The sequence below is a fragment of the Pecten maximus genome, chromosome 8 (genome assembly GCF_902652985.1).
Source record: "Pecten maximus chromosome 8, xPecMax1.1, whole genome shotgun sequence".
NCBI lineage: Eukaryota > Metazoa > Mollusca > Bivalvia > Pectinida > Pectinidae > Pecten > Pecten maximus.
In genome coordinates this window covers 7,646,036-7,662,145 of record NC_047022.1, presented here as the reverse complement: position 1 = coordinate 7,662,145, position 16,110 = coordinate 7,646,036, and the positions used below count along the sequence as shown (strand labels likewise).

At 34.1% G+C, this 16,110-nt stretch overlaps 1 protein-coding gene across 13 annotated transcripts in view; it reads left to right on the top strand.

Annotated features, from left to right (window-relative positions):
• LOC117333787 (calcium-transporting ATPase sarcoplasmic/endoplasmic reticulum type-like) overlaps positions 1 to 16,110 on the top strand; it is a 56,768-nt gene that overhangs the window by 8,766 nt on the left and 31,892 nt on the right. For all 13 annotated transcript variants that reach the window (XR_004534006.1, XR_004534007.1, XM_033893211.1 and 10 more), the window contains exons 4-8: positions 5,397 to 5,501; positions 7,456 to 7,594; positions 8,228 to 8,308; positions 8,745 to 8,830; positions 9,209 to 9,275. Coding sequence is in view for 11 of the 13 variants with exons in the window: in XM_033893211.1 (XP_033749102.1) it covers positions 5,397 to 5,501; positions 7,456 to 7,594; positions 8,228 to 8,308; positions 8,745 to 8,830; positions 9,209 to 9,275 (478 nt within the window). In the remaining 2 variants the exon portion in view is untranslated. The remainder of the gene's footprint in view (positions 1 to 5,396; positions 5,502 to 7,455; positions 7,595 to 8,227; positions 8,309 to 8,744; positions 8,831 to 9,208; positions 9,276 to 16,110) is intronic.

Genomic DNA, 16,110 nt, shown 5'->3' with positions numbered 1-16,110 from the left:
GAAAAATTGCATAGCCAATCGGTCCAACACAATGAATTTTTACATAGACCGATCAGATTTTCTGTGGCCTCGGGCCATCGGACCACCTTTACTTTCGAACACTGTATAGTACACATGTACATACTCACTGTTGCCAAAAGAAATCAATAATATTGTCAGCATCGTTCTGACTGTCTACATGGAGGGAAATAAAATAGCTCTATCTTATTTTATATGACTGTTTTCTCTGCCAAAATTATGACGTGACATCAATCTAAGTCAATATTTGTCTTGACATTTTAATTGAAATGGCTAGGATAGATCAAAGTCAAACGCAAAGGAGACCGAGACATGTATATACACATTGTAGAATCATCATGAAAAACCAGTCAGAATATCAGTTTTTACCATTCATCATTTTTTCTCTCATGGTCCTTGGACACACCATTGACTTATAACGGCTTTGCATAAATTATCTAAGGCCTTTCCCCGTCTCTCTTGGCGATTGATCTACAAGTCGTGATCAGAAACGGGCGTTGATATTAACCAGTTTGCAAAAGACAGCATGTTGAATGGGACTTCTGGCAGCTAGAGCAGACATATCCAGAAGAGAGAGAGTTTTATTCAAACTGTAGACTAGTACTGTTCCGTGAAGAAATATCGATAATGTCTCAATCAATATGTAGGGAGCGGCACGCTACAAAGTGTTAATCTATCATAAACGGAATGAGATATCTGCACAGTATTATAGCTTCTAGCTAAAAAGCTTCAGGCTTGGGTAAAATCATCCTCAGTTGTCTTGTTCTATGAATATTCATTTATGTCGCATGATGAAGGTTATTTTGCATATTTTGGGAATTAGGAAATTGTGATAATTGAAACAGTAATTCAAAAGTATAAGGCCCGAGTATTGCTAGTGAGTTTTAATTGGTGTAGTGCTATAATGAGTTGGTAATCATTGTCATGGTAATCAATACGCCGCCATATCCATTTCAATTTGGACCTTGAATGATTTTTCACCTGCATTTTATTGATGCTTTAGTTTAATTCATTACAGCAAACTACATAATGTTTACGAAACTGAGCACAAACACTTAAATGCATTCTGATGTAAATGTATGCGTATAAATGGCTCATTGATTTGAAAAAAAAATGCAATTTGTTATTTTCTAGGTTATTGGCTTGTGGCAATTATTTCTTCTAGCAATGATTCACAATTAAGATTTTCTGGATATATATTTATATATTTAAAAAAAAATCTTGTATGATTTTCTGAATAATCAAAACTGACCAAGTTTTGGTGTATATGTCGATGTTTAAATGTAAAGATGACTAAGTTTTCAAACAAGGAATTCTGCAGTCATCGAGTTTATATATGAAAATGTATACAAATTAAGATATGAGGAGTAGACAGATGTCAATGCGTCGGCACTACACGTGGTTAAAATATGTCATTTTAATTTACAGAGAAACTTGAGGACATGTGTCAATAACCGTAATAGTTGAATTTGAAGTGAAGTTATTATGTAGTTGCATTAATGAACTCCACAAGTTAATTAAATATCAATCAAACACAGACTTGTATTATCTAATCCTGTGATCAAAGCAATGATCTGTCTGGTTATAATTAGTGTTATTGTTATTCTACATCAAAAAAAAAAAGTAGAAGACTGAAGTTTTGATCAATTGTTTTGCTCCTGAATAAAACAATGATGTTTACTAAATATAATTTTCATAACTAAGACACATTTTAGAGATTTATTTACAGATTAAATCTGATTTTAAAAAATCTTATCATAATTATATATAATCGGTAATTGATTAGACAAGGTCATCCGATTATCCCGATTAATCGATCATGAAAATATCATCCGATTTCCATCACTATTGGTCATTATTAGAATGTTTATCATATCTGAAGATATCCATAACATTAATCTTCAGAGTGTATGTATAGGTAATTCATGCATTAAATATTTATCTTTTAATCATTAATAAAATTCGAAACTGTATCCGGTAAAGCAGAGTTTAACAGCTGTACATGATGTGCACCTCCGGGTTGGTTAACCAACGATTAATTTGCTACCTTTGTCGTTGTATATCATTCAACTCCTACTGTTGGGATGCACATATATTTAGTCCTGAAATTGATTTTATGTAGATATCTGCACACATGTGACAATTATATGATCAGGCTATTTGTAATATATATTTACCCCTGCAGCAAAATATATATTATATTCGAATTCACGCATGATGATAATTTGATGAAGATTCGCTACTGGTTGCCAAATTGAGATACTAGCTAGCTAGTTATCATTTGATCAATGATTGGTTGATTTTGCCTAGACAGAGAGAGAAACGAATGCAAAAATTCAAGATTCATTGAACACAAATTTTTATCATTGAAAGTTTAGTAGATGAATTTATTATATATAATGAACAAAATAAAAAATGAATAAAAAAGATGTGCACAGCCAAAACTATAACTTACATGTAAATGTACAGGAGGAATGATGCATTTCTGAAGTACAAAGAGGGCTTTTCTGCAGTATATAGAAACTTTGGCAATGATTCTGTCGCTCACATTTTTAATTTCATAAATCTGTCATTTACTAATTTACTATTCATAAAGTGCCTATTCTGTCGTTTACTAGATAAATTTGACCATTCTAGATCTGTTGTTCACTACACCTAAACTTGATCATTCATGCCGTTTATTATGTGAACTTGGTGATTCTGTTGTTGATTACATAATTTCAAGCATTTCGTCGTTTACTCTGAAAATTTTACTGTTCTGTTGTTAACTAAATTGATAGTCAATATATACTGGACCACAATAATATATATAATGTCTTGCATGTACCTTATACAGAATGTCGTGGGCGGATTTTAATTGTAGCTGATATGAAATCTGATATACAAACTAAGGGTTGTAAACAAGTTGAAGATGTGCGGTATACAAGTTGCCATGTGTGTAAACAAACAGGTATTCTCACCGTCTTTAATTGGAATTGTAACTCTTTGTAGGCCCGCCCTTATTATCTCCCTTGTGGAGAGGCTTAGCTTGTAAATCAAAAAGTTTTGTTATATTTCGTAGATAATGTCGTTGGAGAAGGTTATAAATGAAAAATTTAAAAGCCTGAGATTAGTTTTCATGTGATGTATTTTTGGTGTGAATTTTGATAGGCTAGCATTTTGGGAAACCAATTTGTGGTTTACGACTTTGATTTATTATATAAACGAAATTCAAATAAAATATTAAGGAAAGTGGAGATTGCTTGATATTTAATGTTTGAGAAAACCTTCAAGTTTAATTTCTGTCTTAAAACAAGCTGCCGTACAACAGTCCTAGGACCTGAAGTTGCTTTGACATGGTATAACTATTCTTATAATCATGACGCTTCTGGCACATGTGCACGTGGTTAGTCTCATATTTCATGTTCCATTCAAAATGGCCTCTCCTGCTCATGATCACTTGTAAAATGCACTCTTGTACAATGATCACGAGGATGGGATGCACCGATCATTGTTGCTTTCCTCTCATGACAGATTCTGTTTGATTGTAACATAATATTTTGCATCAATTACAGTTTAACTCTCAAGAGAATTAAATGTAATTAAAGAGGAGATGTGGCATTATTTTGTTAGAGCATTGTTCAGCGAACAGCAGTGTTTTTACTGCATGTATAACTGGGCGCCATAAACGACCCCATTCCAAATACATTTTAGTCTTATATTTCCCAAAATAAACTGAAAATGTATTCAAAACTCCAGAAAAACACAGAAAATTTAATGGCAAATATTACATAATAAAGATACGTATAAACAGACACACAAGGGTCAATATTGGTGTTTGTCATCATATTAAGCTAGAATTATGAAATTGGGAAGCATCATACATGTTGCTCATCAAATAATTATTTAATTATTGGCATGAGCATTTTTAACATCATTTACTGTAAAACGTTAAATTTTCCTAATTTATGAAAAGTTGGATTTTCCCAAACTACACAGGAAAACCATTGAACAGGTATTGTGAATTACAGTAAAGTGAACTGTACATGTAGATATATATGGAAAAGTCCTCTATAAGTGTGGACTTTAAGATGAAAGCCTTTGTCTAGATCTGCAGATGTTGATCAGGACAACCTACACTAAGGGATGTGTAACAGTAAAACTGGTAGAGGTTGGAGCATCAATATAGTTAGAATGATCATTTCCTGAGGGAAATGGTACTGCAGAAACTCGCTGAAGGAAAAAGGCTTAGCTTGAGCCAATTACTGTCGAAAGATGAAAGACCACGGCTGAATGTGTAGGATTGTATCTACAAAAAGATGACTTGCGAATCGGAGATGATTAGAAATTTTCTTGTGTCTGTAATCCTAGCAAGTCTTGTTTTAATTTGCCAGCCTCAAGTTGACAAAGCCAGTTTACAATATCATATAGTTTGCGATTGATCGTCTTCCAGGTCCCATCAATGATGTTGTTTCTCAGACTCGAAATCCAATTTGTGTCTTTGTGATTATTGCTGTCTCGGTGTGATTGATGTAGTTTGGAATTTCAATATTAGTTTGTATGCACCGATACTTGATAACAACTCGAGTTATAATATAACTGCTCAAGAAAAATGTTATCCAGATAGATGTGGTTGGGATTCCATTGCATTAGCTGTTTAAAAGTTGTGATTTTTAAAAATAGATGACAAACAATTTTGTGAAAACATTTTTGCATTGTGATGTTGCAATTGGTTGATGGTTTATATAGAATGGTTCAAACTAATATAATTTGTCTGAAATAAAATAAAACATAATGAATTAGAATCATTATTAGAATGATTGATGATTATAATAGAAGTCGGAGAAGACGTTGAAAAAAGGACAAAGAAAATAGTATTTAACTGTATGACAACAAATTTCGGTGACTAACTTTTGTTGGTGAAAGTTTTTCGCAGGACATTAAGCCTAGCAGATAAGTCACTTCCAATCTAGCTGTTACTGCTGTATCAGGCCAAGGAGGTCAATAGGCTCTTTCATATTCCTAATAAAAGTCTCGTGTAATCCAGTTCTTTTCACAAATGCAATCTAGCTACTTTAGCTGGAAATAAGAATGTGTTGGTCTGAATTATTGAAGGACAGCTGTATTGTATATATATATATATATATGAATGAATGATGATCTGTAAATAGATTATGATAAAAATTGATGGATTTCTACATCAAATCCGAGGACCTAGACTCGACTGACACACTAAAATATAATAATACTCCATGGAAAAAAAAATGTGCATTTAATCCATGGAGCTAGATTTACGTACTAAAATTAAATGTTGCATGGAAAAAAAAAAGATGACTTTCTTATGATGTTGATATGTTGTTTTATGAACCTGACCAATATCCTATTTTCTGTGTTTACAGGTATTAGCTTGGTTTGAGGAGAGTGAGGAACAAGTTACAGCGTTTGTAGAGCCATTTGTAATTCTGACGATTTTAATATGTAACGCCGTTGTAGGAGTGTGGCAGGTAAGTGTATAAATTGTCTCCCTTGCGATTAATGGTTTCAAAAATAAGATTTAAGAATGGTTTTCATTTTGCGAGAAAAAAAGCGAAATTCAGTGACCAAAAGATTGTATGTACAGTTGTAAATAGTACTCACTGATATAGTTAAAGATACAATTTTAATGTCCAGTATATATATATAAGCTAAATGATTAAGTCGACATTTTTCTCTCAATTAAATTCCAATTTCAACAAATTTTATTGCAAATGCAAAAAGATAGGGCCTCAGGCAAAGTCTATAATATAAGCCTTCTCAATAAAACTTTGGTATGATATCGATATATAGAGTCATTACAATGATCAAACAAACATACAAATGCTACATATAGTGTTTCTGCATCCCCATTGGACTAGATACATATATAAGCAATTTATTAGGAACCGTTAACGTTACTGTCATTTAATTTGTTGTCCAATAAAAATTTTTCAAGAAAGTGGAAATAATTTTGAATTTCCCGAGTTAAGAAAAATGCACTAATAATATGTTTATTGTGTAGTAGATTCCCACTTTATTGATGATTAGAAAGCTTGCTACATACATTTATTGAATGAATATATAATGCAGGAATACATTTGGTAAATCTAATCGGCTTGCACGATACACGATTGCCAGCCATTTTAGAACGAGTAGGCTCCATCATATGTCGGTTAGATTGAATCCTGTATGATTGAAACACTCGCTAAAGCTGTGAAACATCGGCGCCAATGCGTCAACTGCAAAGACATGTACTTAATGATACACATTTATATGATGAAATCAGATACAATTTCGCTGGTTGCTTTGGATACTAGCGGTGTAGGCTTATGAAATCTCTCGTTACAGGTGTGTAATTCCTCAGGTAACAAACACCATGTGTTACGACCTGACACGCACGACCTTTAGGTTATATATATATGTTATATGTACACAGATGTTGCGGAAACAACTCCCCTCTGTGTGATACCTGGGGACCTGTTGACTGCAACAACTGTTCCTTATAGTTAAATATTTACCCTGGTAAATTGAAACTTAAAATATTTTTTTTTTGTTAAAATCTATAGAGACTTTTCAATCTTGTATTTGATGGCAACATTTAATTCAATGAGGAGAAAATGTCAGATTTTTAAATTGCAGTGAAAATTTAACTGAAATTAAATAGGAACATTTTGTAATTATATAAGGTCTTTTGATGAAATATTACTGTATTTGAATTTCTATGAAATACTGAGCTAAAATGTACCGTCAACATCGGAAATATGTAGTTACTTTTTCATTTCTATTTCAAGCATTGTTTTGATGAAATTTTCAACCGATCATTAAAGAATTTTTCAGTTCAATTCCTAACATTGACATAGTAGAATATTGATCACATATTATTCCAAATTAAGAAATTTCATGTTGTGATGTGACATTTATGTGTTGTTCAATAATTAGATATTGTGTGATTGCCGTTTTCAACCGGTAATCATGCAGAAATGCTATAAATAAAGACTCTGTTTAATTAATGTTGTCACTGACCGATAAAATGTACCTCCATTCCCAATATACAGCTGTGACTTGTGTTATATTACTACAGTCATTAGTATCATGACCAGTAAGTATCCCCAGGCTGTACAATTTCATGTTTAAGAGTGCATAAAGGCTTACCTGTAAATTTATCAAAAAAAATTTTATATTCATTATAAAAACTATGGTTCTTTAGTTTTTCAAAAGTATAATTTGTCACTAGTATTGATGCACTGCTGCAAAACTTAACGAAAAATCTTAAAAAAGAAAGAAAAGAAAAATGAAAAATTCTAGATAAAATAATTTATCTGCCAATGGCATCGAGTCATGGACTGCTAATGTGTTTGGGTTTTGTTTAATGCGAGTTTTGGCCTTTGCATATATATATATATACACCATTTACATAAATACGTAAATATTGATGGGTTGCAGGAAAAGAATGCTGAGGATGCTATTGAAGCGCTGAAAGAGTATGAACCAGAAATCGCTAAAGTAGTGCGTAAGGGTCATAGAGGAATTCAGAAAATCCGCGCCAGTTTGCTGGTCCCAGGAGACATTGTAGAAGTCTCAGGTGGGTTGTACGAAGTCAAACAATGAAAAAACAATCGTTAATTTGGTCAGTGCTGGTTTGTCTAATTGTCTTGTCCGGTCAGTGTCGTGTTGTTGGGGATAAATCAATCGTGTTCTTGATCAAAAGTTTGTGGTATCCAAACCGTCTCGCAATCCAGTAAGGTATAGGTGACAGTATGGTAAATGAAGACTGGATGGTATGTTTGGTGTCCTGTCTCCATGTCACAGGAGGACTGTGTCGTTTTATTTATAATCAATATTTTCTCATTCAACTTTCGAACAAGGTTTAAGAAATCATATATAAAATCAGGAGTTTCATGTTGTGAAAATCATATCTGTAGGAACTTCCCAACAGATCACTTTTATTGTGAGGCCACTTTTAAAGCTCTCAATTGATAATTATTTCAATGTCGACTGGCCCTTCGAGAGAAGGCCTACAATAAGAGTCCAATTTGAAGAATTTGGGAGGCGATCCCTTTGTATACTGGTTTGAGACTAATATCACATATAGTTATTGGTAAGCGATCAATTTATTTATGTTCGGAAATATTGATGTTAGAATATTTCAGTGTTTATTAAATAGTAGCTCAGTTTGAAGAATTTAACCAACATTTTATTGCTGTTTTTGTTCCAGTCGGAGACAAAATTCCAGCTGATATTCGTATCCTCCAAATTTATTCCACAACACTTAGGATAGACCAGTCCATTTTGACAGGTGTGTATGTGTTCAGACTCCACCAGTTAGATGCAAAAGAAATTTGCTTTCACTTTAGAGACTTCAGTATTAAAAGTGACTCTATAGCCTTTCTCAAGACAAAACAAAACTGCAAGAATAGAGCCAAGAAAATTATGCTTTTTCCAAACATAATTGTACAAACAAACATGACCCTATTAAGAAAGTATGGTTTGAGAACACTCCTGAATTAAATTTTTTTAGAAATGTCCTGAGAACACCCTTGCATTAAAAACAGTTTTGGAAAAACATCTTGAAAACACTTCTATGTTAAAACAATTCTGATGATATATTTTAAGATCATCCCTGTGTTAAAAAAAATAAAAGATACATTTTGAGAACCCCCCCCCCCCCCCCCCCTGTGTTGATTTTTTTTATTAAATATGTTTTGAGAACACCCCTTTGTTAAATTCTGCAGGAGAGAGTGTGAGTGTCATCAAACACACAGATCCCATCCCCGACCCTCGTGCTGTCAACCAGGACAAGAAAAACATCCTTTTCTCCGTAAGTACAGCATAAGAAACACATATGCTACATTATCAAGTGTTAAACTGAATATTTTTCTGTAGTTTTCCTACTTTAAGTGAAAATTGTATTGACAAAATTTAACTATTGAATATACGAAGATACAGAGGAATGGTTTGTCATGTAAAATGATAGATTTTGCCTTCAAACTTGAGTGTTTTACTCCTAGACTGTATCTGTAATGTTTTCATCTGGATTTTCATTGATTCTTGCTTTTTTGACGTAAGTGATACATTTTCAGTTAAGACTGTTTTGAATGTAAAATGCAGATGTACAGTATTTAATAATACAGTAATTGACTGTATATTTACTTGTCCAGCTAATCCTGCTCTAAATGTTAATTTTGTTTGACTTCAGGGAACTAACATCTCAGCAGGAAAATGCAAGGGAATCGCTATCGGAACTGGCCTCAACACCGCTATTGGTGAGTAGAATTTTGTCTTGAGTAATCTGTACATCACTATTACATTCCAAGAGTGATTCAATGATTAAGATTTTAACAAGAAAATATTTGGAAAAATAATGCTTTTAAAATTCCAATGGCAAATGCTGTTGTTACTGATCATCATATACACCTAAAAATGACTCTGAGGCAGTTGTTTCTTTCGGAATGGAGAGAAGAGGGAGTTAGATATTGCTATCTCTGTAGGTAATTAGTGACTATATCCCCCACCACAGGGAGTTAGTTGGGTGTTAATTATCGTAGATAAACTCATCCGTGTTTATGGTCAGGAACATTCCAGGAAACGAAAAAAGTGTCTTCCTGTAACAAAAGAAAGAGATGAAGAAAAATACATACGGACGTTAAGTAGTGGTCTGCCAGTGAGGAAGCCAAGGGGTGTAGTCTTTAGAATGAGGATAAAATTAGTGCTGAGTTTATTGTCAGATTTATAGGTTTTGAGGTTTTTTCTTGGTATGACCAGATTCCTTCGTATTAGCACAACATCTGGGTGGGCAGGTCCCTGGAGTTGGCGTACAGCTTATGAATATCAATTTATTGCTTGGGAATGATTTGATGATGATTCATCTTGGGGAGTCAAGGACATTTTGATAGATATTTTATTTAAAGAATGTGCTAAAAAAAATCATAGATATTTTTGAAGCCCTTGGTGGCAGTATTGATTGGAAATTTGTCTATTGTAGTTGTTTAATATATATGTGTGTATGTGAAGTGAAATATTGCCATTGCCCCATGATTTATATTAATAAGCAAAAAAAAAAAAAAAACCCAAATAAACAACAATAATCCCATGCCTTGTAAGAGGACCAAAAACCCAGACACTAGTTGGGTTCAGCTGAATTGCCAAACTAATGCTATTTTATTACTCTGTAATTACCATCGAGTCCGACATCATGTGTAGGACCCCAGAGCTTATTGAAGGATAAAAACAGTAATCAAAAAAAAAAAAAAAAAACTTGAGGGAGGTAACTCCCATCTGACCATCTTGCTTATAGCAAAAATATTTATCACAGATTAATCGACAGTGAAGTTTAATACAGGGGATTATTACTTGGTTTTGAGTTAATGAAGATACAGTCAGGTTTATTAACGGGCCGATTAATAGATATATCTCATGGTGCTTGAACTTTTCAAAGGTCAACACAGTGACCTGAGTGACCTCGCTCAAAGGTCACAGCCTTCGTCACAGCGACCAGACAGCATTTGCGGAATATGCCAAGTGGCCAATAAAAATACTATACACTGGCAATGTTTATTGATGGAGAATCGGCTGTGACGTTCCATCGGGACTTTGTTTGTTGAAATACTGCATAGACTAGCTATATATCTTAAGATATATAGTAGATGGTCTATTTGTAGAGATTTCCTCTGGTGACACTCGCACATAATGGAGAGATTTGCTATACCTGCACTTTGAGAGTGATCGTAAAATTAAACCACGCCAAAAACAATAAAATTGCGGATACATGTTTCATTTAAGGTTATGTGGGTCGTTTTATCCCAGATAATCAAATTCCATTGATGAAAGTTGTGCCTTTGCATGGTAAACTTGGCTTTCTGCCAGGATCAGTTGGCTGAATTCTCTAAATGATGAAAACAGAACTTCAAATATGCTTCAATTTATAGCTATGAAAAACTATAGCCACTTAAACATAGATTATCAAATTCCATCTGCCTGATCCAGATCTGAGACAAGAATATACCGGTACACATGGCTGGGTTTTGGTTATGTGATGTTAAAAAGCTTTAATTTCAGAAGTTTTTATGTTTAAAATAATATTTTTTTTATATCGATCATACATTTAAAAAAAAAAAATCCAAATTTATTTGATTAGAGTTGATTGCCAGTTGTTGGTATCCAGTTTTGTTGTCCAAAAATTCCTTTCCTAAATTGATAATGGTCGAAAAAAATTATGATGAAAAAATAAAAATTGATTTATGATGCAAATTTTGTTTTCAGTTGTAAGGAAAGATTTTATTTAAGATGTACTTGGAAAACCTTTTCTTAATAAATGTGGAAACTCTTTTAATAACTTATTTTGGTAAGATATTTGGAATGTATTTTGTGAAACATGATCTAAGGTTTTTAGGTATCGTTGATAGGGCGTCCGCTTGAAATGACCTGGAAATTTGGCCCAATTTCAAATAAGATTACAGTACTAGCATTTGCTGAACAGATTTCGGTAGTTATATCATTGTGTAGAGACATTAAAATACCTACATAATTTAGTAAAATGGGGAAATATACATTTTAAGATATGTGCAAGTGTCCATGGAGATAAAATCCACATATGAAATTGAGATGAAAAATTACCAGGAATTCTTAATGTAATCTTTCAAAACTAGGTCTTATAAATTAAATGTACTCTTATATTACGTAATACAGGATATTCAACATTCATGTGCATTGATAAAAATGATATTTAAAAAGTACTCTCATAGCACTGTACTCTAGATAGCTAGCTACATATGATTAAATTTTACAGTGCATTTCTAATGAATTTTAGGTGTAAATTTCTCGAAACTTTTCTAGATCTTAAGCTTGATAGCTGGTTTAAATTGCAACCAAGTATCCTTGCTACTACTAAGACAAATTGGCTTCATACACATAATTTAACTTGATGGTTAGATTTTTATCCGTCCGTCCGTCCGTCCGTCCGTAAACAATTCTTGTTATCGCTAATCCTCAGAAAGTACTGAAGGGATCTTTCTCAAATTTCATATGTAGGTTCCCCTTGGTGCCTAGTTATGCATATTGCATTTTGGGACTGATCGGAAAACAACATGGCCGACAGGCAGCCATCTTGGATTTTGACCATTGAAGTTTGTTATCGCTATTTCTGAGAAAGTCCTGAAGGGATCTTTCTCAAATTTCATATGTAGGTTCCCCTTGGTGCTTAGTTATGCATATTTCATTTTGGGACCAATCGGAAAACAATATGGCCGACAGGCAGCCATCTTGGATTTTGACCATTGAAGTTTGTTATCGCTATTTCTGAGAAAGTACTGAATGGATCTTTCTCAAATTTCATATGTGGGTTTCCCTTTGTGCCTAGTTATGCATATTGCATTTTGGGATCGATCAGAAAACAACATGGCCGATAGGCAGCCATCTTGGATTTTGACCATTGAAGTTTGTTATCGCTATTTCTGAGAAAGTACTGAATGGATCTTTCTCAAATTTCATATGTAGGTTTCCCTTGGTGCCTAGTTATGCATATTGCATTTTGGGACCGATCGGAAAACAACATGGCCGACAGGCAGCCATCTTGGATTTTGACCATTGAAGTTTGTTATCGCTATTTCTCAGAAAGTACTGAAGGGATCTTTCTCAAATTTCATATGTGGGTTTCCCTTGGTGCTTAGTTATGCACATTGCATTTTGGGACCGATCGAAAAACAACATTGCCGATAGGCAGCCATCTTGGATTTTGACCATTGAAGTTTGTTATCGCTATTTCTGAGAAAGTACTGAATGGATCTTTCTCAAATTTCATATGTAGGTTTCCCTTGGTGCTTAGTTATGCACATTGCATTTTGGGACCGATCGGAAAACAACATGGCCGACAGGCAGCCATCTTTGATTTTGACCATTGAAGTTTGTTATCGCTATTTCTGAGAAAGTACTGAATGGATCTTTCTCAAATTTCATATGTAGGTTTCCCTTGGTGCCTAGTTATGCATATTGCAGGTGGTGATGTCAAAATAAATTAGATTTGCTGTGGTGGCTTGTTGATTTCTGATGGCACCTAGCAGTGTTATATTTCACACTGTTACAGTGTAAATTTGTTAGACAAAAAAAAAGACTTTAGGGCTGAGAGCTCGAGTGTAATCAATAGCAATAAAAATAACTTCAGTTCAGACTCAAAAATTTTCAAACGACCAAAGTGCAGAAGCTGTTAATAAAATTTTGTAATGGTTTTAGCCCAAAACAAGTCAAATGCCGGTATTTCAACTGTAAAATTTTCTATACTTTATCAATAAATTAATTCATGAAGAAAAACCCTCAGATGAAGAATAACTGAATTCCATGTCGTAGATTCTGATAATGTTTACATCTTCTTGATAACATGCATATTGGGCCGGCCTTCCTAAGATATCTCTTGCATGATGAAGTAATTAGGAAAGTGTAGAAAAATAGAATAAAGATGGATACAATCTTGGGATGTTATATTGATCAGCTAGATCAAATATGAAAGTTCATGCATCGGTGCATATTGTACAATATAATATAGTGAATGGAGGCTTCCATTAAAAGAGCCTATATGTGCATTGCAGTTTTTTGGCTCCATTTAGATCACATTTTGGTTGAGTAGACCCGGTGGACCATCTGTATTATATACTGGTGATTTGCTTGTTTGACACCAAGTCAATCTACTGGGAGTTTTTTCTTATTAAGTAAATATATATACTCTATCTCAGTCTATCCCACTGACACAGGTGTAAATTAGTAAACTCTTGGTTGTCATGACGATGAATAAACACAACCCCGCCACTCTGTCATACCAGTGGGAAGGTTGTCATGGCGATGGGCTCTGCAGATGATGTTTATTGATGTGTTAGGAAATATTAAATGATGCTATCCGTTGTTGATCGACTGGTTTCCAAGGAAATTTCTGTTAACATACACAATGTTTACATATTTTTGTACTCTAGTGAAAAGCACTGTACACAAGCTGTGAATTGTAAGCTTAGAGAGGGGATCAATTGTTATGAAATTGATCACGAGCTTACCATATATGACTTGAGTTCAAAGGTTGTTGTGAAAAGGAAAAACAATAAGATGTTTTTTTTTTCTTGTTTTATCATCCAGTGAACAGCCAAGGTGATTTTAGGCCCGGGGGTCTCTTTGTAGTAGTTGGTGACTACCTCACTGAACAATGTACAGGAGGCCCCTGACATGGAGCATATGTTAAAGAAAATTGGCAATGAAATTCAAATGCAATTATTTCATTTCCGATTTTAGCAATGTCTAGGTGTATTTTCTACTCCCATAAAATGTTTTGCTATTAAGTGGAAAAAAACTTTAATAATCAATGAAGAATTTCACTTAATCTTTTTAAATTTGGAAATTTTAGTTTAAAGTTAGGAAGTAAAACAAGTTTATCTGTAAATATCGATTAAAATCCAGTGAATAAATGTATTATGGAATTGATGCAGAAGTTCTTGGGTGTGTAGCAGGCAATGGTCTGGAATTAGGAGTTGAAGGTTAGACATATATAAAGGGAGATGAATGGACAGAACAGGCGGTAGAGATAGTACTGTCTTTATCTGTTCCATCGCTCAGTCTGAACGTTTACATGTTTATTTTTGGTGAGACAGCTAACTTAACCGTTTGGACTCCCACACCTGATGGTTATGAAGTATACAAAACCCTGGTGCTGGATCCATCACAGTAGACTGTGAATAGCTGAAAACTTATCCATAAATTACATCCAGCTCGGGGAGCAGTTCTATTGTAAATCCATCAGAACCCTGGGTGTAATCTGGTACCAAATTTTATAGCTATTTCCTGTGATATGTATATACAGCCCTTCACAGGAATTTATTATTAGTGGTAAGTGGTGTAAATGTTTGTTTTCTACCAAGAGTGTATATATATACACCCCATGTACGTCATTGCCTCATCACGCTGTCATTGTTCCATGGCCACCTGAATAAGGGTTTTAATTCAGAAGGGTTTTTTTTAAATTATATAATGATATATTTTAATTCTGGAGGGTTTTGTTGCCATAAATTTGTACTTTAGTCTCAATTGGTTTATTAGGTGTTGAAATTACAAATTATAAAATGTTTTTTGAATTGATTGAGGTGCGATGATGTGCCAGTTTTTGAATTAACTTTGAGTTAAAAAAATGAAGCATTTAGATATTTCTGACAAAATTGTTTACATCTATATATATAAAAAGTTAACAATTTACATATGTACAGCAGTAAACTTATACATCAGATATTTTATCAGCTATATATATATATATATCTATATCAGAAATTCCGCTAATTTGTCCCCTTGCTTTGCCAATTGTCTCATCCTAAACCCCAGTCTCAGCCTGCAACTTTTACTTACCGATACATGTGTACAGCCCCCAAACTCCCCTTGACTAGTCCCCTTAGGCCCCTCTGCTGACATGCAACACAAGGTAAGACTTTTCTAAATTGGGCAAACAGACACTAGAGATGTGCCTGGCTTGGCAGTGGCTGCTGTAGCTTCGAGGCTCCTCACAGGGAAACTCTCAGTAAATCAGCAAATTGAACCAATATGTTGGGTATGATTTCACAGTACAGTCACCTTACTACAATCTTAATGGAAACACAATTGGACGAGATGTGTAGAGATTTGACATTTAATGCTGACTATCGTTCCTCCTAAGGGTACCCCCCCCCCCCCCTCCAGCATGCCTTCTTGCCTCCCCCCTGGGACCCTCTTTGTGTGTGTATAGATAGGTAGCACTTTGCCACAGGTGATCTGCCCCCTCCATATTTAGACAAGCTAGCGATTCTCTCTCGATACACATGTGTGTTATCATGGTTACCAACAGTCTATAAAACTTTGACTTTTGCCATTTTGTTTATACCTAGACGTACATAGGAGAAAATGCACCTGTCACTTCTCAATCAGCCCCATACACCAATATACAGTCTTGCTCAAGTCCCCATTCTCTATACTTCGAATGGTTTTTACCACACTGGAAAATTATAGAAGAACCATATTTTACTCGATCTTGGCAAAGATATATAATTCTAAGATTATCAAAAATTAGGAAAACTTTTATCTGTTGTTTTTAAATTAGTAGAAATT